General features: G+C 41.0%; 1 protein-coding gene across 1 annotated transcript in view; it reads left to right on the top strand.

The window, feature by feature from the left end:
- The window catches only part of snx29 (sorting nexin 29), a 189,315-nt gene that overhangs the window by 151,171 nt on the left and 13,841 nt on the right, over positions 1–24,303 (top strand). The window contains exon 20 of the mRNA XM_008297682.1: positions 21,847–21,986. Within this exon, the coding sequence (XP_008295904.1) occupies positions 21,847–21,986 (140 nt within the window). The remainder of the gene's footprint in view (positions 1–21,846; positions 21,987–24,303) is intronic.

The following is a 24,303-nucleotide window of genomic DNA, read 5'->3' as shown; positions in this document are numbered from 1 at the left end:
TATTTGTTTAAAAATACAACTGAATTGAAATTAAGACAGATTCTGTCATAGGTCGGATTCATGAGACTCACCAAGAATAAATCCAAATTTTGAAACAACATTAACAGGAGCTGAAGTTTAGTTTGTTACTTCCAACTTCTTTGTAGGAGTCTTTCCTTTGAGTGTATTAAATACCTGCAGCATCAAACAGGATCTATGTCATTGCTCTAGTATGAGAGAGTTGTGCTCATTGACGCACATGCAACAACATGTAATAATAACAATAATTAAAATTTCTGATCAATCCTGTCACCAACATGGAGACAGGATCAATCAGGACCTGACATTATGTCACACTGTATGTTTTTCTTCCCCTCAGACAGATGAGCTGTCACAGTTTATATGCTGTTATATCTCATTCCATAGTGGATTTAAATGTAGTCTTTTGTTTAGTGGTGCATTATCATGCATTGTGCATCACTTGATGTACTGTCCAATATTGCATCTATGACAAGTATCGCATGTGTGCTGCGGCTCTCTCTGTCACCGTCATGACCGTGTATGTCAGAATGAGGAACATTAATGCAACGCTGACCTATGTCTGAATGGCAGAACGCTGTCACTTTAACAGATTGATGAAGCCATTAATGTTGCATATGCCATGTCTGGAAAGGGCTTAAGGTAACCTGCAACCCCATAAAATGATGTAGTTAAAGAATAATATGATTCCTGGCCTTGGAAGAAAAACCGGCTCATAGTATTAATGTAAACACACTAGTAAATGTGTTACCTGGACTTGCTAATATTATGCTATTTCTTACACTTTTCTCTTGAAATGCCAGGTGTCACTCTTGCTGCAGCCTCTTGTACACCAGTTTGACATGTAAAAGCATCCGCAGCTTGACAACCTTGCTGTGCCTTGGTACAATTACAGTGCTCAGTTGTGAATGAACAATCGGTGTCTGTGTCGGGTGAAGGTATAGTCACAAAGCCTTCCCTCAAACAGCCAGTGATTGTCGAGTGAACTCTTTTCACCTCATAAAAGACACTATTCTCACACAGCTATTATAAAAATTTTATATTGGCCTGTAAAAATTGATGGCAGCCTTTAAAGATGGTAAACTCTGTAGGAAAATAAAGTGATAGTCAGATGGGGTTCACTGCCACCACATTATCTTATCAGCCACCCTCTTTTACGATATTTTTCTGTTTTGTTAACACACACCCAGGCTCACATTTCAGCGGCAAGTCGCTGCCCTGGGTCTCCATGACGAGTATTTCTCTCTGGCTGGTGAGCCTCGGCCCCTCTCCTCTCACCCAGCTCCTCTTCCTTTTCATCCTGTTCTCCTCTGTATCCCTCCAAACCTCTGGGAGATAATTTGGTTCTGACCCCGATTCTTTGGCTGGTTGGATTTGACACTGCGACGGCCAAAAACCTCTGGTCTGACTTCCTACCTTCAAAGACACTGCGCTGTCACGGTCAGAAAGCGGACTGAACGCTGTGATGCAGGCGCTGCAAATGTGAGGAGAGGTGGAGTGTGTGTGTGTGTGTGTGTGTGTCTGTCTGCATGACCATGTGAAAGTGCAAGTGTCTATCAAAGGGCCCAGACAGTTGGTGTCGTCGGGTTCTCGGAAGCTCTCTGAAAGCACATTACCCTGCAGGTTCGTGTGAATCATTGGTTTTCACCGTCTCCGGAAAGTCGCCCATCGCTGCAGCCCTTGTCTTTGTTGCTCTCTGACCACATTTTAAAGCGGGGACACCACATGCTGTTGGACAGAAAAACACACACTATACCCTTGCTTTAAAAATAAAGTCTTAACGGATACATTACAGGAACTTAACACCAACTCTTTTTTGTTCTGACCTCCAGCGGGTCACTCCCTCATCATGCTGTTGTAATGTGCAGGGACTCTTATTTGTCAAGTCCAAAAAACACAGATCTCACACCGTAGAGAAGAGACGTACTCAACCAGATCCAGCTTGTCGCTCACTTCCACCTGCAGTCCCTGAGCAAGCACACAAAACAAGAATACAACACAGCACTACAATACACTGTGGTGTCACCGTTGTGTGCAGTCAGAGGTGTAAATTTATCATTCTGAATAACAGACAAGTAATAGAAGTCATCCGTCACCTGCCGTTTCCTCTCTGTTGTCTTATTTAAATTGCATTCATTACTCTCCTGCCATAGCATGTCGCACTCCTTTTTGGAGGTTTCTTTTTTTTTTATACCGTTTCTTTCTTTGTTGAGTTTTCATGTAATTTTTCTCACAACCCAAATCACCTTTACCTCTGTTTGCCATCAGCGTTTTCCCTTTATATTTATTTTCGGCGCAGTCATTTTTATAAGCCTCTGGAGGTCTCTTTCCTGCACCCACACTGTTTGTATTTGCACTCTCTTTTAACAGTTTCTATTACTTCACAATATACTGCGCTCATACCGAGGGTGTTTGACTCGGGTTGCGCTGTGGAGATATCCTGTTTCATCTGCGGCATGTGCATTTCGGTTTAAAGTCTCTCTCACTTGCTTGTTTCACCTTTAACCAACCGGGGTCCCGTTTCAGAAAAGCGATTTCCAAGTTCTGCTTGCATGTGGAATACAAATGACGGCAGCATTATGTTTCATAAAAGACTGTCACTCACAAATAGCAGATAAATACGTGAGTCGTACAGGACGCTTGCACACGTGTGCTGGGATGCGGCTGAGGATTTTATCTCATGTTACACACAGCAGCTCGCCTTCTGCAAATGTGGTGACGGTCAGCTAAAAATCTTTGACCTTGCGCAGACGTTATACTTGTAGTTGTCTCATATCAGCTGCTGGGCTGTATGTGATGTTCCACTCTGTCTTTATTAATTATGTATAGTTTGATATAGATTGTCTTTTGATGTAAAAATATATCAAGTCAGACTCCTTTTGTCCATTGAAGTGTTTGGATGTAGTCAGTCAGTCCCTCCATATGTAAAGGTTTGGGGCACAGCTGGGGCAATATTGGCCTTTATCGCATTCATTAAATGAGTTTTCTGTACATTTCATGTCTGCACACTCTGTTTAACCTGAAGATACCACACATCTGCAAAATGAAATATTACAAAGTTATATTTGAATGGAAACATTTCTTTATTAGAAAAGTTAACATGAACTAGACCTTGCTGACAGAATGATAGCAGTATGGACGAATGACAAAATAGTTTAAATGCTTGATCAGATGCAAACTGCCATGAGGCACATAACGAAAACACGAAATTCGGTTGCATGAACAAACCCTGAGTGTGCTGCCTTCTTTGCTCATAAACATCCCTTGATAATGGAGCCCCTTTGCCCTCCATAGCTTTCATGCAGGTCTCCTGAGGCGCACTAATCTGTGGCCACCTGGGTCTCTTGTTGCCCTCCTTCACGCATGCTCACCTCTCTGGTGGAGGCTGCTGCCCTTTGATGGGCTACATGGTCAAAAAAAAAATGCATGTATCACAGTTAAATTAGTCCTTTACCCTATTTTTTTAAATTTTTATTTTAAATCTGTAAACAAAAAATATTTATGGATATTAATTTATCTGTGTGTTTGTGTTTTTGTTCAATTTATCACTCGTGTACCTTGATGAAAAGGCTAAATTGCTTAAATTGCAAGTTATCCTTAAATTAAAAGTAATTTAATCTTTAATTATCTATATTGGCTAAAATCAAACATTACATCAGAATGCATGTTTTCAACGTTCTCGCCCAGCTCTGTCATGAACATAGATCCATATAGAATACAGCACCATGATTGACGTGCTGACACAGTTTTGATCAAACAAGCTATCTGGTGGTTTGGCCCTTTTTTCCAGTTTTTTCATGGACAGTCGCGTTTTTGCACAAAGAGCGTAAATTAGAAAACTGCTTAAACAAGATCGATATCTGCTGCATCTTGGCAACTTTTTGTATTGTTTGTACAAGTTGTACAACAAAACGAAAAGTACAAACTGTAAGTTCAGTCCAATTTAATAATCTGCTCAGTTCTCTAAAATAAGCAGCTTCAAAGACAAAAACTTTTGGAAAAACATAACTTAAAGCTTTTGTTCCAGACTGAAATAAAATAAGGGAGCAGGTGGAGAGCTTTAAGATTTGATAAGTACCAGATTGTGTGTGTGTGTGTGTGTGTGTGTGTGTGTGTGTGCGTATGTGTGTTTGCATGCAAAGCACAAATTTATTTCAGAAAACGGAAGCTTATAACAGTAGTTGAGTGCGAGTGTGTGAGAGAGAGAGACAAGGAGTGTTTTAGTTGTGTGTACATTCCTGTGTGTATGTGCATGCATGCATGTAGATGTATGTGTGTGTGTGTGCATGTGTGTGTAGGTGTGTGCGCGCGTGTGTGTGTAAAAGGCTGTTCACTTGGAAATTGTGTGTGTTTCTGTGTATGTGCACAACAATGCTTTTATGTGTCTCTGCAGCATGGAGTGTGTATTTTGTATATTTATGCGTATTTATTGCATGTGCATGTGTCGGTGTGTGTGTTTGTGTGTGTGTGTGTGGTTGTCTTCGTAATCAGCAGGCCCGCCACGCTGAGTTTCCCTGTTATTTCAGTCCAGTCGGTGTTTGTTTCTGGCTCTCTAGGACTACTTTGTAATGTTGGCAGCAGTGAAGACCTTGTTCAGGTGCAGTGGGGAACAGAGCTGCTGTTGAAAACAGGAATTAAGTCAACAGTGAAACCAAGATACTTCACTCAAACAGGGACATGTGTAACTAAAACATGTGACAGAAGTGACAGAAATTAAAGTTGTACTTACAGCTTTAGTTGTTGCCTTTTACAATTTTTTGCTTATTTTGGGGATATGTTGTCTGCTGGGGGTGCAGCACCACAAAAAAGACACAAGCAGAACAAAAAAAAATAACTACAACAACAAGTGATGACCACAACAGCTTTTCTTCTTCTTTTTAAAATACAGAAATTCTTCATTGTCTGCACTATTTGGACCACTCCTTTCTGCTACATTGTCCTTAAATTGGGGGTTTACGTACTGTATAAACTGGGCTACTGTATACCCAGTAAACTCCCTGAAAGCTATAGTAAAAAAAAAAAACCTGCACTTTAAACTTACTAATTGTGTTATTAAAATATAATAATAGTATGTACTGGAAAAAAGAGCAAGTAAATTGAAAAAAACTTAGAAATGTGTCAGTGTCAACAGACTGTTCTGCTCTGCAATTAGATGTCTTTAAAGTTTCTGATTGCAGTGCCACTATTTACGGGCAAACTGTACAGTTTGTTCTCTATTTTGAATTAATAATAAATTAAGATAATTACATGTAATTATTTAAAACATAACAAAATGTGCCGTGTCTGTCGTTACAAAGGTACAGAAAATGAGCCACGTACACTGATTAGCAACAACATTAAAACCACTGACTGAGGTGAATAACACTGATTATCTTGTTACCGGGGCGCTGTCAGTGGGTGGGATATATTAGACAGGAAGTGAACAGTCAGTTCTTGAAGTTGGTGTGTTTGAAGTCGGGAAATATGTGAAGCATAAAAATCACAGCGACTTTGACAAGGGACAAAGTGTTACGGCTAAACGACTGGGTCAGACTATCTCCAAAGCAGCAGGTCTTGTGGGGTGTTCCTGGTAGGCAGTGGTTCGTACCTATCAAAGAGGGACAACCAGTGAAACGGTGACAAGGTCTTGGTCGCCCAAGGCTCATTGATGTCCGTGGGGGAATTACTGCTGCCTGTCTGGTGTGATTTCACAGAAGAGCTACTGTAGCCCAAACTGCACAAAACCTTAATGCTGTTATGATAGAAAGGTGTCAGAACACACAGTACATCACAACGTGCTGTGTATGGAGCTGTGTAGCGGAGTTCCTACATCGACTCCTGTCCTCTACTGGAAGCACCTACAATAAGACATGTGAGCCTCAGAACTTCATAATGCAGCAACAGAAGAAGGTGGTTTTATGAATCATGCTTTCTTTAACGTGATGTGGATGGCCCAACGTGTTGTCTACCTGGGGCAGCAAGAGGTGGCAGCAGCATGAACTANGTGTGTGCGCGCGTGTGTGTGTAAAAGGCTGTTCACTTGGAAATTGTGTGTGTTTCTGTGTATGTGCACAACAATGCTTTTATGTGTCTCTGCAGCATGGAGTGTGTATTTTGTATATTTATGCATATTTATTGCGTGTGCATGTGTCGGTGTGTGTGTGTGTGTGTGTGTGTGTGTGTGTGGTTGTCTTAGTAATCAGCAGACCCGCCGCGCTGAGTTTCCCTGTTATTTCAGTCCAGTCGGTGTTTGTTTCTGGCTCTCTAGGACTACTTTGTAATGTTGGCAGCAGTGAAGACCTTCTTCAGGTGCTGTGGGGAGCAGAGCTGCTGTTGAAAACAGGAATTAAGTCAACAGTGAAACCAAGATACTTCACTCAAACAGGTCCATGTGTAACTAAAACATGTGACAGAAGTGACAGAAATTAAAGTTGTACTTACAGCTTTAGTTGTTGCCTTTTACAATTTTTTGCTTATTTTGGGGATATGTTGTCTGCTGGGGGTGCAGCACCACAAAAAAGACACAAGCAGAACAAAAAAAAATAACTACAACAACAAGTGATGACCACAACAGCTTTTCTTCTTCTTTTTAAAATACAGAAATTCTTCATTGTCTGCACTATTTGGACCACTCCTTTCTGCTACATTGTCCTTAAATTTGGGGTTTACGTATAAACTGGGGTACTGTATACCCAGTAAACTCCCTGAAAGCTATAGTAAAAAAAAAAAACCTGCACTTTAAACTTACTAATTGTGTTATTAAAATATAATAATAGTATGTACTGGAAAAAAGAGCAAGTAAATTGAAAAAAACTTAGAAATGTGTCAGTGTCAACAGACTGTTCTGCTCTGCAATTAGATGTCTTTAAAGTTTCTGACTGCAGTGCCACTATTTACGGGCAAACTGTACAGTTTGTTCTCTATTTTGAATTAATAATAAATTAAGATAATTACATGTAATTATTTAAAACATAACAAAATGTGCAGTGTCTGCCGTTACAAAGGTACAGAAAATGAGCCACGTACACTGATTAGCAACAACATTAAAACCACTGACTGAGGTGAATAACACTGATTATCTTGTTACCGGGGCGCTGTCAGTGGGTGGGATATATTAGACAGGAAGTGAGCAGTCAGTTCTTGAAGTTGGTGTGTTTGAAGTCGGGAAATATGTGAAGCATAAAAATCACAGCGACTTTGACAAGGGACAAAGTGTTACGACTAAACGACTGGGTCAGACTATCTCCAAAGCAGCAGGTCTTATGGGGTGTTCCTGGTAGGCAGTGGTTCGTACCTATCAAAGAGGGACAACCAGTGAAACGGTGACAAGGTCTTGGTCGCCCAAGGCTCATTGATGTCCGTGGGGGAATTACTGCTGCCTGTCTGGTCTGATTTCACAGAAGAGCTACTGTAGCCCAAACTGCACAAAACCTTAATGCTGTTATGATAGAAAGGTGTCAGAACACACAGTACATCACAACGTGCTGTGTATGGAGCTGTGTAGCGGAGTTCCTACATCGACTCCTGTCCTCTACTGGAAGCACCTACAATAAGACATGTGAGCCTCAGAACTTCATAATGCAGCAACAGAAGAAGGTGGTTTTATGAATCATGCTTTCTTTAACGTGATGTGGATGGCCCAACGTGTTGTCTACCTGGGGCAGCAAGAGGTGGCAGCAGCATGAACTACTGGAAGAAGGCAAGCCAATGGAGGCAGTGTGATGCTCTGAGCCATGTTCGGCTGGGAAACCGTGGGTCCTGGCTTTCATGTAGATGTTACTTTGACACCGAAACATTGTTGTAGATCCCATACACCCTTTAATGGCAGCAGTATTCCTTGCTGGCTGCAAGAAGTGTTGGAGAATGGCTCGAGGAACATGAGGTGTTGACTTGGCCTCCACATTTCCCAGATCTTAATCCAGTTGAGCATCTGTGGGGTCCATTCATTTACTAGCCGTATCCCCTGGGGTCAAATCAAGCTCGAGCCTATTGTACAAAGGTGGGGTACTGCATAGGTTATCTGCGCTTCCATGTACCAACAGAGAACAATCCACTCTTACACCGATGGCCAACTTACAATCACCAGTTAACCTACTGTGCATGTATTTAGAGCAGGAAGCCAGCGCACTAGGAGAAAATCCATGGAGGCCCCACCTCGCAACCTACAGGACTTAAACGATCTGCTTATACTACAAGACACTTTCAGAGTCCATGTCTTGATGAGTCTGAGCTGTCTGACAGCCCAAAGGGCACCTACACAATATTAGGCAGGTGGTTTTAATGTTGTGGCTGCTCGGTGTATATTTACTACCAAATCTCGAATGAAACCTGTGTTGATAAAAGCTGTTTCCATGTTGAATCTTCTCTCTCAGTCCATCTGTTTCTGTTATTGTCTTCCTTTGAATTCATGTGTTTGTAGTTTTCTTATCTCCGTCTCTCTGTTTTTGCTGCTATCTTACTTTTAGTCTCTTTCCTGCTTTCATCCGTTACAAAGAGACACTTTGCAAATCCAAAGCTGACTTTAATACACACACACACACACTCACATAGTCAAACACACGTCCTCTTACTATTATATGTGGCTAATGATGGAGAAATGTTAATGTTAGGAATGGGATACTTTGTGAGACGGAGAGACCTTCAAAAGCTTTCTAACTGCACCATGAATGTGTGCTCTGCTGTCGTTCGCTCTGTTAAGGATGAAACACACCAACTGTCAGTGGAGATCAGGTAACACTGGGGAAATGTGTGCACTCACACAACGCACTAACTGTATTACATGCCAAGGACTCTCGGTTTCATGCCTATTAACATGTGCACACACACAAACAAAAAATGATTGACAACTCAGAGAAGAAACACGGCTGAGGTTGCCAGAGAGCATCTGCTATGCTATGGATTTATGTTGCAGGGAAACTTATGGAAGAAGTGAGATTATCTATGCTAACGCCTGACTGACTTCTCAGGCAGGTTTCATGTGAGTGCATTGCGATTGGACTGGCTAATCTCCTTCCTGGTGTGGAGGCATCACACCGTAACACAGGAACTTATAGAGAACCGGTTAAGCTCACTTCAAGGTGTTAGCTTCACGTGAGCTTTACTGTCGCTTTCTCCACGTGAATCACATGTTACATCTGAAAAGACATGAATCAGAGCTAGTATGACATATTTTTAAACCTATGTCTTGTTTTTGGTCTATTTTAAGTTCATGTTTCTAACTTTTTCCTGTTAGACAACCTTATGAGGCTTTAAAGGTCCCTTCTCTTGCAGCTTTTCAGCAAACTAACGAAAGTCTAACGTGCCCTCAGAATGTGTCTTTTCAGTTCACAGAGGGCTGGATTCATGGCTATAATAAGCATCTTCATTTTGTCTTAGCCCTTCTAAGTTTTTAAAACAAACAAAACACAAAACAAATAGATTTCCACCATATGGAGCCTTTAATAAATGCCTCAAACTATACTTTCATACAGTCATTTTCAATATTATAATGTAAATAAATTGCTTGTATAGATGTTTGTGAAGACTATAATATGAGCAGAGCTTCGATATTTCAGTCCAGCCAAGTTTTACAAAATAATGTGTGATTGCTACATTTGTCCACAGTACAAAATGTATTCCTTTTACAAAACGGGCGATAAAATTGTGAGCTGCGTCCATTTTTTTAACGGCTATTCTTGAGGCGGGCATCGTCACGCCCAGCAACTTGGAAAACAACCGCCATTGTGTCTACCATTTGTATTGGTGTATTTTGTTTTGAAACCATGATCGTCTCCTAAATCTGATCAAGTAGTTTTGATGCATAAACTTAAAGTATTTTTGTTGCATAAACAAAAGCAAACAGCCACTTAAAATGACGGAAAACAGCATAAAAAAGGTCAGAAAAGCTTTTGCACAGATTTATTTTAACCTCAAGCAAGATCTTTTCCTAAACGTAACCACCTTGCTTTGATGCATTACCTTAAAAGAGCAGCTCTGAAGCACAAAGCGACTAAAAATGAGTTAACAGTGAGTGAAAATGCCACAAAACAAGCGTCCCACATTGAATTCAAACCCTAGTCTCTTAGATCAAAGTCTTGTGGTCTGTGCTTCCTCCTTTTGTTGCTCTTTTAGTGCATAATGTGGACACAAGCTAACAGAGAAGAACAGGCTGGAGAACATCGTCTCGTCTTTCCGTCTTCATTGTGAAATTAGTTCATTTTTGTAATATGGATGAACACAGTTATGCATTTTGCTCTGAGGTTGTTTAGTCATTCACAGGCGTACTTCCTGTAATCGCCTCCAAGTCAAGCTGCTGTGACATTTAAAAAAAAAGACTCAAGATGATACAGTATTGAAAGAGTATTTGGATGCCGACTTCTGCTGAAGTGGAGAATCTACGACTGACTTTAAGCTGTCTATAACACCTTGTTCCAGCTGTTTTTACCACTAAACTGGATCCACCCAGAACTCTTCCAAAGCTGCAGGCGGATTGTTATTCTCTGATTAAACACATGATCGCTTCAGAGATTCCCTGTAAACAAGAGAAAGCCACTTAATGAATGCATCTATTCCTTCACATTTAAGATATAAATTATTTATTCCAAAGCTGGCTCTTTAAAGCGTTGTTAAGTGCGATTCTCCGAACTTTGATAAATTGACGCTCAAGTTCATGCCGTAACCTTATATCTCCGCTTTAATGAGGTCACAAAGAAACACAGAATTCCAGGATTGATGGTACCTCAAGTTCACTTTGAGCAGCGAGGCACAATAACGTGAAAACTTTAATTACATTCCGAGGAAGATGATTACATTTTAAAGTTGCACAACTCTGCTTCAAGGTTGATTTTTATTTATTTATTTAGTTTTTTCTTTAAGTTAGAAATTGCGCGGTTGACAGTTAACAGACATTACACTCATTTATCATCAAGATTAATGCGGGATAGAAGTCAGATCAAAACGTGGAGCCAAATAATAGACGTTGGAATAAAACCTTACTCACAATAAAGTGGCTCATTTAAAAAAAAACAACAATTTTATTTGAATAAATTCTTAGTTTGGGCTTGTATGTGTTGTTGAGAGATTTCAGATTATGGTTAACACGACAGTTGCAGTTGTGTAAATACAGTTAAGGGCATTATCATGTGGATTAATTTGGTTTAATAAAAAAAGAAACAAGAAGTTGGCTCATGTCACAACATCCAGCTGACCCCTGACAGCGCTGGCTGTTTCCCTGTGAGGCCTCTACATCATCAAGACTGTGCCTCTTGGCCTCACTGCTGAATCTGTGTCTCTTTAGTTCTGTTGCTGAGCTAATGAGACTGTCTCTCTGCAAACGCTGTAGGCCAGACTGTCCAGCTGCGTAACCTAACAATACAGATGATGTTGCACACAGATACAGATGCACACCCGCCGCCTGTGACAGCTCCTAAGCAGCTGATTTGTCAGGGGCCAGGCCCGGCGTACAAGCTAAATGTTCCAGAGTCGTGCCTGTCAAATCTCTCCCGACGCTAACGCGGAGACGGAGAGGGGCCACAATGATGACATCAAAGCCATGCTGCTGTCAGACCCCAGAGTCCAGCTGTCAGGGTTTTTACCTCATTCTGATTTTGTGGCTTCTGTCCAAAGGAGCATGCCGTTCTTTTATATCCTCCTCCCTCAATGCAATATTCTCTCCTTTGGCCACTTGTATCACCATCTCCCCTCCTGCTCACTCAAGTCACTCACAGGCACTCAGCTTTGATAAAATCACTTCACTTTCGATGCAGCTTTTATCTCCTTCTCTTTTTTTTCCTTTCAGACTTTGTGCTGTTCGTTTTCCAGGAGAGGGAAGGGGAGATGTGAGAAGTGTGAAACTATTTTTTAAGTGGCCACTCAGACCACATAGAAAATGTACTTTTATAATAAAAAGAAATACTATATAATGATATTCCTTGTGAGCTAGTCCTCTACGTGTCTGCTGCAGAGATGTAAAGGCTGACCAGACTCTCTGAAACAGATCATCCAAAAACCACTTCACCTGTTTTAGTTTTTGTGGGGACAATTAAGTGCAACTGTATGAATGGCTTTGAGAAGATATTATCTAAGGGTTTGTGCTCTTTTTAACAGTTATAAATGTTTCAGATTAGGTCAGATAAAACGTCTGAGGATCTAACTTGAACATCATCACAGAACTGTGATGAGCACAGAGGAATAGAGTGAATCATTTTACTTTTAGTATCTGTTAATCCTACAACCTGTTCACACAGCATTATGTTGAGGATTTGTAGTAGCAGTATTGTACTGCAGTGTAAATTAAAGTTATATCACAATTCTACATTAACATGTATAAAAACAGCTAGAATGACTTCATATGTTGTTGACTTGTGTGCTTACATTATTCCAGATGTTTCCAAAAAAAGCTTAAACCCACAGAAAGTCACATCCTATACATTTTGTCAGCTATTGCAGTGAGGACAACAACTCCCATGATCCCACATTACTTCACAACTTCATGAAACTACATTTTATATTCTTACCTCCGCCAAGGAGGTCATGTTTTGGCCGGTGTTTATCAGTTTGTTTGTTGGTTTGTTTGTTTGTTAGCAAGATAACTTAGGAACGGCTTTTTGTGAAATTTTCAGTAAATGTTAATAATGGCACAATGAACAGATGATTAGATTTAGGTGATATTCTAAGTTACCATCTGGTTATTTTCTCATAAAAGAATAAATGCTGTTAAGTGTCACAGTTGCGCAGAATGCTGTCGTTGCGCCATTTGTCCACTAGATGGAGCTCTGTCTCTATTCAGTCTTTCATTCCTCACCGCTGGCTTCTCAGTAGTACAGGAGGAAGCTACAGCCAGGATACATCACAGGAGTGGGCTGAGCAGAGCTACTGACAGATAAGTTCATAACAGCGTTGTGACATTAAGGATGACTCAACATGTCTCTTGTTTCACTTTAACTCTCTTTGCCGTGTGTCATGATGACTGACGCGTGCATCATTGTGTCGGTCATACTTTTCGTTACGTTGCATTGCTAAAGTTGTGATAACCGAGCTTAAGTTACTCCTTGTCTGTTTATGTTAACAATAACATTGCTGTCGTTATGCCAACCTAGCAAAGCGTTAGCTAACAGCTTAAAAGCCAGTAAGTAACTGCAGAAATAACGTAAGTGTACAAAATATTAGAGAGTACAGAACGACTGTTCATCACTCTGTCAGCTTGTTATTAATGACATCAATGTTAACTCAAATGCTAAAGGTATGTTTTGATTATCCATGAATCTAACAGTGTCGATAAAATGAATCCAGGACTTCAACACTGGCTGGAAATCACAATATGGTGGAAATGAGCTGCTTTGCGGAAGTCTGCGCTCTCCGAGTGCTTTTCTAGTTTTAACTGAGAAAGCACTAGCAGCAGAAATTACATATTGTGCACTCAAAACCTGAATATCTTGGTGTTTGTTGGTGTTCACTGATTTAAATCCTCACCTTGTTGCAATAAAAGCAAGGGCTGAAAAATGAGGCCAACTCGGACGTGCCAAAAACGGCAGTTCCTGAAATGGCCACTTGAAGCAGGCTTCAAAAGCGAGTCAATCCAGATAGACCTGCATGTTACAATGTCAACATTTACAGCAGATATAAACATGTTTACAGCCTGGTACACAAAACATGTTTTGGTCTCTGTGGCTAATTTCCCCTTTCATGACAAGGCGACAGGGGGTGATTTTTTTTATGCAACTCACTCATTTAAAATGTATTAAGGCTTAAAGCTGTGTATAGTATGAGTGACAGGTGGATGCTGTTATAGGACAGTCCGTGGCCTGGAGATGTTTGCATCACCCGCCTCAGCTCAACTCACGCGCCACCTCTTTGCTCAGTTTTTAGATTAGCCAGGAGTTTATTAGAGTCAGGCACTGCCATGATGGTGACAGCTGCAGCCACCACATTACGCTTCCAGTGTGAGTGTAGTAATATGTGCATCGGACTTGGAGCTTTTAACCAGAGCACAGAGACGTGGTGTTGCTTTGAAACAACACTGGTAATCACTAAAGATTTATTTTACAGTCGATGCTGTTGATAGTCTTGTTTGGCACTAGGTTTGTGCATCTCTCTTCGTCTTGTCTCTCTCATGATTAAACATATTTACAACATGCCATTTGGTGTTTTACTGTATGTCATTGCTGACAAAATGTTAGCTAATCATGAGCTTCACTCATTAACACTAATATATTTAAAATGACACACTAATGCTTACTTACGCAAGATGACAATTACACAAGGGAGTAAAGGCGAGATGAGAACAGCCATTGAAGATCATTAATTGATGCTTTCTTAGATGCCAGGCATTTGTTTGAATTTAATTTACAACAATGGCAATGAGGACTTGGTAGCTGGGACGATTTTGATCCCAGTTTCACATTACGTAAGCGTCCTGAAATGTAATCATGCCAGAAAAAATGGCACTTACAATAGCACCGTTGGCCCTTGGCAGTCGCCACATCTGTACGTACAAAGACAGAGATAGTGAAGGGAGTGCCAAGGCCGCCCTGATTAATTAATCAGAAACTACAAAGTGAATTATTAACCAGTCCTAGTATGTTGTGCTCACATATTATGCAATATACATGTTTTATGCTTTTAATTATGACAAGGACACATTGTGGAGGTCTTGTATGAGCATTCCTGAATTGCCTGTGATGTTTTATGCATGGCCAGGACCCGCGGTTTGGCGAGTGTTTAAACACAGCATCAAGAGAGCAGCCTCTTCAACCCCGCTGTGGTCCAGTGTGGGCTGACTTGGTGGAAAGTGTTGACCTTGTTTTGTTGCCTGCGTGTACCAAAGCTGGGTTTTGTCATTTAATTCAAGTGGACTGCAGGTTAAATCCGAGCTCGGGCTGATACTCCTGTTTAACGTGGTGACCGAGGAGACTGTATTTCAGCTACTGAGAAACTTGTTTCCAGGAAATACCTCCCAGGCAACAAGGGCAGGATTTACATTTGGAGAGCATTTTGTTCAAATTTTGCTTTCCGTCTCCTTATAACAAGTGTCTGTATTGCAAAGACAGCAGCTTGGGACTTCCATCACATGGAGTCTTACATCCTTGCCTTCTCTCTTTCCACAGTGCAAGAAAAAAAAAAAAACAAGAAGCAAAGAAAGCCACAGCAGGAAAATGTTTCACTGTAAACACACAGTAGTTCAAGATTTTCAGCCAGGATCGAAGTCTTTGGTCAAAAGCATTGATTTTATGTTGGAGGGGGGGAATGTGTTTAATACCATAGGGTGTAGTTACTTTTCACTTCTGAAAGTGTTTTTTGTTGCCAGGCAACAATTTAGCTCAAACGTTGTATTTGAAGGTTTTTTTTTTCCTTCCTCCAGACTTGAATGGCGAAAAGCTGGCAGCAAATTCACTGAGCAGTTGTGAAGACCCTGACGCATATGTGACTACTTTACGCTTCTCTTCCATTGACAGCTCCCCTCTCCTGCTTATCGGCGCTCTCTGTGAAGTGACATTTAGTGGTGCTGTGTGTGTGTGTGTGTGTGTGTGTGTGTGTGTGTGTGTGTGTGTATGTGTGTGTGTGTGTGTCTGCGCGCGCTTGTGTAAGTACTGTATATATACATCCAGATTTCCTCTCTGCCATTACACGACCATTCCATGATCCTGTATCGTGGAACATTTCGTTCACATAACCACATGAGCGAATGCATGCTTGCATGAAGCAATAAATTTGTATCGCCCTGCAAATGTAGGGAATACAACCTGCAGAAGCAGAGAGTGATCTCTATAGGAGGTAATGGGAAAAATGCTTTACAAACTGAATGCATTCTTTCAGCATTCCTTTCAATTTGAACTAGATTGTCTCTGACTGAGAACTTGAGGATACTATACACGCCCAGACAATCGATTGGTCACCCCTGCTTTATCACCCATTTTACTCTAAATGAGACTATCATTTACAAAATGAACACCATGCTGTTTAAAGGAGACATGAAACCAGTGATTGAGACCATAAACCTATTAGGAAAATGTTTACTGGGATAGCAAATCAAATAAAAGTGGGGTTGTTTTCTCGTAAGGCGCCTTTCCACTTTAGGAACTTGGGGGTTGTTACAAGGTGACCCTTTGTTTTTCAGTTTTCATTGTAGCGTAGGATCTGACAGCTTCCACCGCAATGTCAACGCCAAGTACGCCGAGACTATGACAAATAGTAGCGACTAACCTCTAGTTAGTAACCTCCAGTTCTGTGAGCGCACAGGCAATAGCACAATGGAGGGCTTATTAGCGTGAAGGCGGAAGTTTACCTTGAAGATGGCAATGTTTGAGAGGTGAAGATCTCGGCAAGGACATCGATAAATAGGGTTTATTGTCCCTTCTGAGTTTAAGAAATCTGCATTGAGACCCACAAAGCAGTTTTTCAGGGCCGCTCAGAAGTACCTGGTGTGGAGCACATACATATTTCTACCTTGAAAAAGACGTTCTGAAGGGTTCTTACACAATAGTTCAGCATTCATTAAAACAGTTTGCAAATTCCTGCAGACAAAAATGGCCTAATGACTTACTATATGACTATACACTGACTTCTCCTTGCAACCTAAAGAGTGAACCTTGCTGTTTGTTAGAAAAACGCACGTTTATGTCACATCAGCTTCACTTTTCAGACCTGCAGGCTACAGCCATGTTTTATGTACAGTCTGTGATTACAGTTTATTTTCAAAGCCATGTCGTAAATTAATTTATGGTTTAATGGTATTAAGCGTGTGAATTAAAGGTAGCTTAACCACCCACATCATGCTGCAGAAATTCCACCAGAGTAGGAAGCTGAGATAGCAGCTCCTGAGATCTGCCAAGACATTTATCCTAAGTAGGTCTTTTCTTTATTGTAAATGGACTCAGCTACACCACCGCTTCAGGTAGTCAAGTCGACTAGATATGGGACTATCAGAAAAGATGTTTTTATTCACATATTGGAGAAAATAGATTTTAGCTTTAGTTACAGCGAACTGTGGCTATTTTGGCAAATAGTTTTTCTTGAAAAGAGCTCTTTTGTTGTATCTGTGAATCCATGAATTAGCAGACCACGATGCAGCGAAAGGATGATTTCAGATTTTGAGGTTAAAACAGATTCCAAAAGTAAAGACTGTGAAGCTTATTTCAGTTTTGACTAAACCTGTAACAAAGCTTCGTGTGTCTTCCTTCATATTGATTGAACAGGATGTGTGCAATTTATGAAGCGCCTGAAGAGGACAGAAATAGGCCACAAGATGCTCCAACGAAGCCTCGCACACCTTCATGTTCGTATATGTGCCCATATGATAAATAAAAATAGACTTATTAAGGCTCCGTGTCATACGCGCTGTTGAAAAAAAGAAGAGGAGGGGAGGAAGCTCGGAAAGAGCAGCGTTGAGATGGCTGCATGTAAGCAGACAGATGTAAGAGGACAGAATCAGCCTTGTACCAGCATCAGTATGCCACAGCAGTTTCTGCTCTGCCCTCTCGTTCCTCTCTGCAAACAAGAGACAGCACCTGGCCTCTTCAGCCCTCCTCTCTGTCTCCACAAGAGGATGAATCTGTCATGATGTCCATTAGTGTTATTACTGCTCTGACATCCGTGAAAGCAGTCAGGGTGTCCCTTATTGTGTTGACATAGCATGAAACCCGCGCTGGCATGCACAGCCTAATCTGACACATCAGATTTACCCGCTCCTGCCCCGTCTCTTTTACCCTGCATGCAGCAGAGTTTAGTTATCCACTGCTACTCTCCTAAACGTACGTACTTATCCTCTACTTGGGGCTACAGTGAACATCTTATCTACTTCTCTCTGGACACTGCGCTGCATATCATCTACCAACTTTCTTGTAGGCTCAGAGGGGCAAAACGTGAAAATGCCATGACATAAATATGCAGCCAAAGGCAGCTAATATGCCTCAGTAATTGGAATATGCATTTGTGGAAATTCTTGTCACCACATTTTCCACGAGTTGTTGCACACAGTGATTCACACACAGTCACTGACTCAGCACTGGGACACGACAACATAAGAAGTGCTGATGGTTGTCTTTAATTAGCTTTAAGTGATGAGGCAGGTTGCATTCACAAGTGAGCATGTGACAGTGACGCCACTGTTGGCAAAACATGAAGTGATGCAGTAGTCAGCTGAGTGGAAAGTGAGTTGTGAATTTGTACTTGTAAACTGGTAGATGGGTGGATGCATGACGTCATATCACACGTCTATAACATTTTGATACCTTAAAAAAAAAAGCGCTATAACACATTTTCCCATCAGTGCACAGAACTGTGTTTCATTGCAGACAGTGTTTCTGGATGGGAAGCCAGTGAGGGATCCTTTACATGTTGCTACACCAGAAACTCCCATTGGCCAGATGTCGTCATCATAGTTCACAGAAATGAAAACATCTGGATAAAAGTAGCAGCTTTAGGCTTCTTTCCGGCAACTATTTCTTTTTGTATTTGTGTTTTTCTATTGTGTATGTTGCTCTCTCTTTTAAAGGTATATTATCCCCCTTAGAAAAAAATAAATAAAAATCCAGCTCAAAATACTGCAAAGATGTTTCATTTCACGATGACTGTACTATCCCTTCGATGACTCTTTCTGCATGTGTGATTGACAGCGCAGAGAAAAACAGCTGGCCACAGCTGGCACTGGGACACGGGTGTAAGTCCAGGACTTACTGCTTCTAACTTTCTCTCTGAGTGATTATTTGACATAAAAATATCACAGCCTGCACAGCCTTTGCTTTCCATTTGTATTGCCACAGTTTGGGAAATGACTATGAAGTAAGTGCTGGTTAAGATGTGGTCATAACCGCCTGCATCTCAGTCACTTCAGCCCATGCTCATTTGTCTGACAACAGGAACAGAAAAATATGTAAATCAGAACAGCTTTTTGGGGAATATGTGAGCACAGAGAGCAGAGGAAAAGCAAACACACTGAATTTAGGTTACACTGAAGCACAACAGGCGAAAACACAGAAACACATCCAGGCCTTTGTTTACTGGTCTCAGAATAAAAGCTTCCACCATCTCTGAATGCTCCTCAGCATCACAGATTCTACACTGATCCGACCTGTGGCCATACAATCAAAGCTATCGTTAGCAACATTAGCTGCACAACATGCTAACAATCAGGATTTTTCTACTGTTGTGGGGAAATTGCGATCAACAATAAAAGTAATCCAGTAGATCTTTCATCGCTCAAATGCTGGGCGTGCATGAAGACTCTTGTGTTCGCTCTTGTAGCCAACAGCAGAACATGGGCCGTGCTTTGCTTGTGGTTGACACATTTTACAGTTAGGAAAAGCGGCTCTAGAAAGTAAACCTCATGGACTGTGAGGCAGCTGCTCATCCTGGATGACTCACCTGGAAGTAGCAAGTGGACAGATTGTGCAAAGTCTGTTGGGTAGTTAGCTTTTAGGGAGCACTGAAGCTAAATTCATACCCGCCTATAAAGCTGGGAGGCTATCAGGCTGTGGGGGGGCTTAAGTAATGGCAGAAGTAAACATCGTCATATCTAAGCAGCTTTTACTTTACAACTCCAAGTTTTTAACAACCACAAAACACAATGAAATCTGATTTTCACCATATGAGACCATTAAAGCTGTTATGGATTGTATTGTGCACCTCGCTGCAAGCAAGTTTTTAAAATGAGGGAAAGTGCAGTCTTTTCATCTTTATTTATCTCTAAAGCCTTGATTATATTTATTTTTCAAGCATTGTTGAAGTGTGAGTGTGAATTTAATTGCTTCTGGGAAAATAGGAGGTAACTTTTTGAAAAGGAAGTCCCCATGGGCCTCAAATGTGAAACATTTATTAACCAGCAGTCTTTTCATTGCACCTGTTTATTAATGAATTTGAATCTACAGCAGCCTTGTGTTATCCGTGCTTTGATTGTGAATTGGTTTTTAAAATATTTCTTCTCACCTGCATTTAAAAAAAAAAGAAGAAGAAAACTAAAGTGTCTCTTCATTTTTCCAAGCTGTGGTACAACAAACTCTTTATTGTTCTTTTACAGAACAATCAAATGTGTATTTTAATGCAAAACAATTAAACTCATCTGGGGTTTCAGATCAAAAGAGAAGCAGTAGTTTAAAAAAAAAAACAGGAAAATGTTGGCCTCCCACAATGGCTGTGTGTTCCAGTCCCAAGCACCAGAGAGTAAAACGAAGCGTTGCCCAGGCTTTGTTCTGAGCCTTGCTGGATGTCGATTAGCCATGCTAGCACCGGCCATGTGGCTGCGCGCCCCTGCCTCCAGAGTCGCTCAGTGGAAGTGGGTCTGAATGCTCAGATGACAACGCTTCATCGACATCAGACACAAAATGACAAAGTAAACACAAAATATTAAATGTGTCAGTCCTAAAAAATGCAAGTTTTTTTTTGCGTGTTTGCACCATCCCTCTTTAGGAGATTTGTGGGGATTTGGCGTTCCGGTCAATGACAGCATGACAGTTCAAAGTGTTGTTGATTTTAAATGCAACCAAACAGCATTTGTATGAACAGCAGAAAAACTCAGAGGGACACGTCGTAGAGGCCGCCTTTGCAGGATGTGAATCTGGCACACCAACGAGGCGGTCTGAAAAATGCGACTTTTTTTGCTTCAAGAAAGTTAATGTTGGTGCTCTGCCCCTCCCCATAGCAGTGGATCGATTGGCATGACTTGCTTCACGTCGCTACCCCTTTCATCTGTCACTTCTCAACTTAGGAAAGGCAAGAAAATACCTGAAAAAATAATCTTTAAAAAAGAGAGCATGTGTTTGTCAGACCAGCATCTTCCCCTGGTTCATACCTTGATCTGTCAGTTATCCTGTTGTGCTCTGTAACTTCCTTGGAATTATTTGGCCAGAAGCTGAGAGAAGCAACACTGGTACTGCAAAAAACAAAACCATGAAGACACTAAAAAAAAAAAAAAGAGCACAGCCAAAGTTACCGAAATGAAAGTTAAAATGAAACTATTTTGAACCATGTTTCATTTGCTCGTCTTTGATTTTGTCATGTGTTTTGCCATCATTCCTGGTATTTTTAAATGCAATTACTACCCTCACTTTGATGCCCACAGTCCACTGGCAGCAGGACTGGATGACCTACATGTTTAATGTCTTGAACATGAGCCAATCTTTGGCAAATAAGGGGTGTTGGGAAATATAGAGTTTCATGATCAGGCAACTTATAAACAAAGTTCTGTGTTTCTTTTTTTTTTTTTTTTTTTTTTTAATCTATCAACCAAAATATCAGTTTAAACATCCTTCACGGTCTAGAAACCTTTCATACATTATGTTGTCGTACATGTACAGTTTGCACTCCACTCTCCTAAACCCTTGAGAGAAATATCTGGCTCTTTAGCTGCTCCACTATGTTTACCCGGCAGTTGCTACGTTTGTCGCTTCATTAAAATCTGTCAAGGATAAACAGCTGTAACTCTTATGACCTTCCAAAAACAAACCCAGAAACACTTGGCTGGTAAATTTTAATCTATTACGGCAGGGAGAAAGGCAGAATTTGTCCAGCATATCTGTGAATGCATACTAAACCAGCTGGTGCTGCGGCCAAGAATGATTCTACAAGAGCAGTGAGATCGAACCAAAACACTAAAGTGGCGAGCCAGAATACAAAAACAATGATTTGAAAGACGCCATGAAGCTATCGAGAGCCGAGGAGAACTGCAGAGTAGGGTGATGATTGTTTGTGGGTTCATCGCTATGAGCAGCCTCTTTCTCATTATACATAGTCAAGCACCCCATGTTCAATATAAAAATATTGATTATCGCCAGGGAATGTGACAGAAACAGTTGCACGTTGCAGCTTTGACCTCAACAATTATTTATAAGGAGCACTTTCTTCTCTCTCTCTGCTCTGTTTTGCTGTCTCTGTCTGCAGGATGCCAAGTTTGTGGAGGAGAGGAGGAAGCAGCTGCAGGGCTACCTTCGCATGGTCATGAACAAACTGATCCAGACTCTGCCGGAGTTCACAGCCCGCCCCACCAAAGAGACCCTGCTGTCTCTGCTGCCTTTCTGTCTGTAAGTGGACACACACAGGAGTGTTCGATGCACACTGATGGCTTTTATGGGTAGCATGTGTAGACGTGTGCGTAGGTGAGATCGAGTCAAGGAATGGATTGCAGCACGTAGAAGCACGGCTGGTTCACCTGTCTGTGGAAGACACCTGCGGTTTTAAGGAAGTTTGAGTGGCAGAATATAAACAGGAGCAGCCAGGTAAACTGAACAGAAAGAAATGTTCTATTGTTTTTTATTTAACCTTTATTTAACCAAGAAAAGGCTCATTGAGATGAAAAATCTCTCTGTCTTTGAGTGTCCTGGCAGCAGCACAGTTGACAAGGTCACAACAGCATCCACACAATCATAACACATGGTGAAATTAAATGTAGACGGTAAGAAATCAACACATCAGCAGAGATCGGAAACATAACTAGCAAAAAGAATCATCTGTCAGAACATCTGCAGATGGATGTTTTTGCCTCCAAGTCATTTAAGAACACTTTCAAAGTGTTTACAGAGACCAGCTCTTGAAGTTTCAGGACTTTTTCCAAAGTGTTCGAGGTAGCGGGAGCAGCGAATTTAAACACTTTCTTTCCCTGTTCTGTTCTAACTTTGGGAACAGACGGTAACATAGATCCTGGGACCGTAGACTGTAAGTACTTGCAGGTTTTGTGCAAATAAAAACCTGTAAATAACAAGGAAGCAAGCCGAAAATACATTTATAGATTAGAACATGCCAGTGTTTTTTCCTTTGTGTGGTCAAATCTGACCATCCAACATGAGAGTACAGCAAAAAATGATGTGAGAAAGATTTAAAATTAGTGATAAACCTTAATTAGAGCACTGTGATAAACTGAATCTAAAACACTCAGGCTTTGAGCGGAAGCATTCATTTATATCGTGTCTTCGAAGTCCAACACAGATGTAAAAGTGGCGGCAACAAGTCCCTTTTTGACCTCAAAAGACAGGAAAGACTTGATTCTAAAATAAAAACCCAGTTTCAATTTCATTCTCTTTGCCAACTGCTGGATGTGAGATGTGAAAGAGAGACAGTCATCGATTAAAATTGCAAGGTATCTATACTGAGACAGTAGTCCAATCTGTACATCCTGAGAGGAGGTGATTGCAGGCAGGTTCTGTGGTTTTGATTTAGAATTTGTATGTCAATATATGTGTAGCTTTCTCTCTATCGTCATAACATTAGCTGGTGGATTTTAACTGTTTTTTGTTCAAAGTGAGCTCAAATATAGAGAAATCCACATTACTTACCTAATTAAAAAGTGTGGTCTCTCTCCAGTGTAGAAAGCCCACGGTTTGCCTGTCAGATTTTGGCATTATTAACAATTTAATAACACCGATTGAATCTGCAACAGTTTCCGAAAGAATTAGCTGTCATGACTGTTGTGGTAGTAGTTGTTACAGAATACAAACGGGGGGGAGGATTAATGTCACTGTAAATGCCAAATCCCTTGTAAACAAACTCCAGCATTTCTGTCTTTTACACTCACATTCACACATACAACGTATATGTTCTCTCACATACACATTCGCTCACGCACGGGCTAGCGAGTGTGAAAACGTGCGTCGGCTAACCACCTACTGACCAGGCTACATCCCACTAATATTCACATCAGCTTTCTGTGATCAGACAGTCTGTGTGAGCTGCAGATCCGTGCGACTGGAGGCATCCAGGCCGAATGCAGCAACAACATGTCTGACATAGATGGAGGCTTTTCACTTTGTGTTCTTGTTTAAAGCCACTATGTGTAGGGTTTTTTCTTTTGGTTGTGATTACAGCGTTCTCGAAATAATTGTAAGAAAATGAGCAGTTCCAGAGAAAACCTGTGTAGCCCATGCATTGTGTTTTGCTTCTCTCTGGCTTGATAAGGCTTTCACACCAACATGTTTCATTGGGTTCAAACAAACCCTGATTAGTTTGCTCATTTTGTGCAGTTAATCTATGAAAGCTGTGAAAAATGTGATTTTCTAACAATTTCAAAGGATAAACAGCTAAATGTATTTGCTGATTACGGTAGCTGTCAAGGAAGTGATCTCCTAAGCGGTGTGCTTAATTAGCCAACATCCCCTAACCGTGGTAACCATGGCAACATACATGTACACCTGCATGTGAAATCAGGGATTTGTACAGATACATCGGACAGAAAAGGAGTAAAACGAGGATGTGTTTTCTTTTGTTGTTTACTTTCTCCCACGTTTTCAGGTTTTAACGATTCAAAATGATTCATGTCATAAGAGGTCTGGTTGAGGTTTGGACGATGTGCATAATAAATAGTTTCTTTGTGAGCTCATGAAGGAGGGTTATTGAACTCATAGGAGC

This window comes from Stegastes partitus, unplaced genomic scaffold (genome assembly GCF_000690725.1).
Source record: "Stegastes partitus isolate 25-593 unplaced genomic scaffold, Stegastes_partitus-1.0.2 Scaffold1237, whole genome shotgun sequence".
NCBI lineage: Eukaryota > Metazoa > Chordata > Actinopteri > Pomacentridae > Stegastes > Stegastes partitus.
This window is presented reverse-complemented; position numbering and strand designations above follow the sequence as displayed.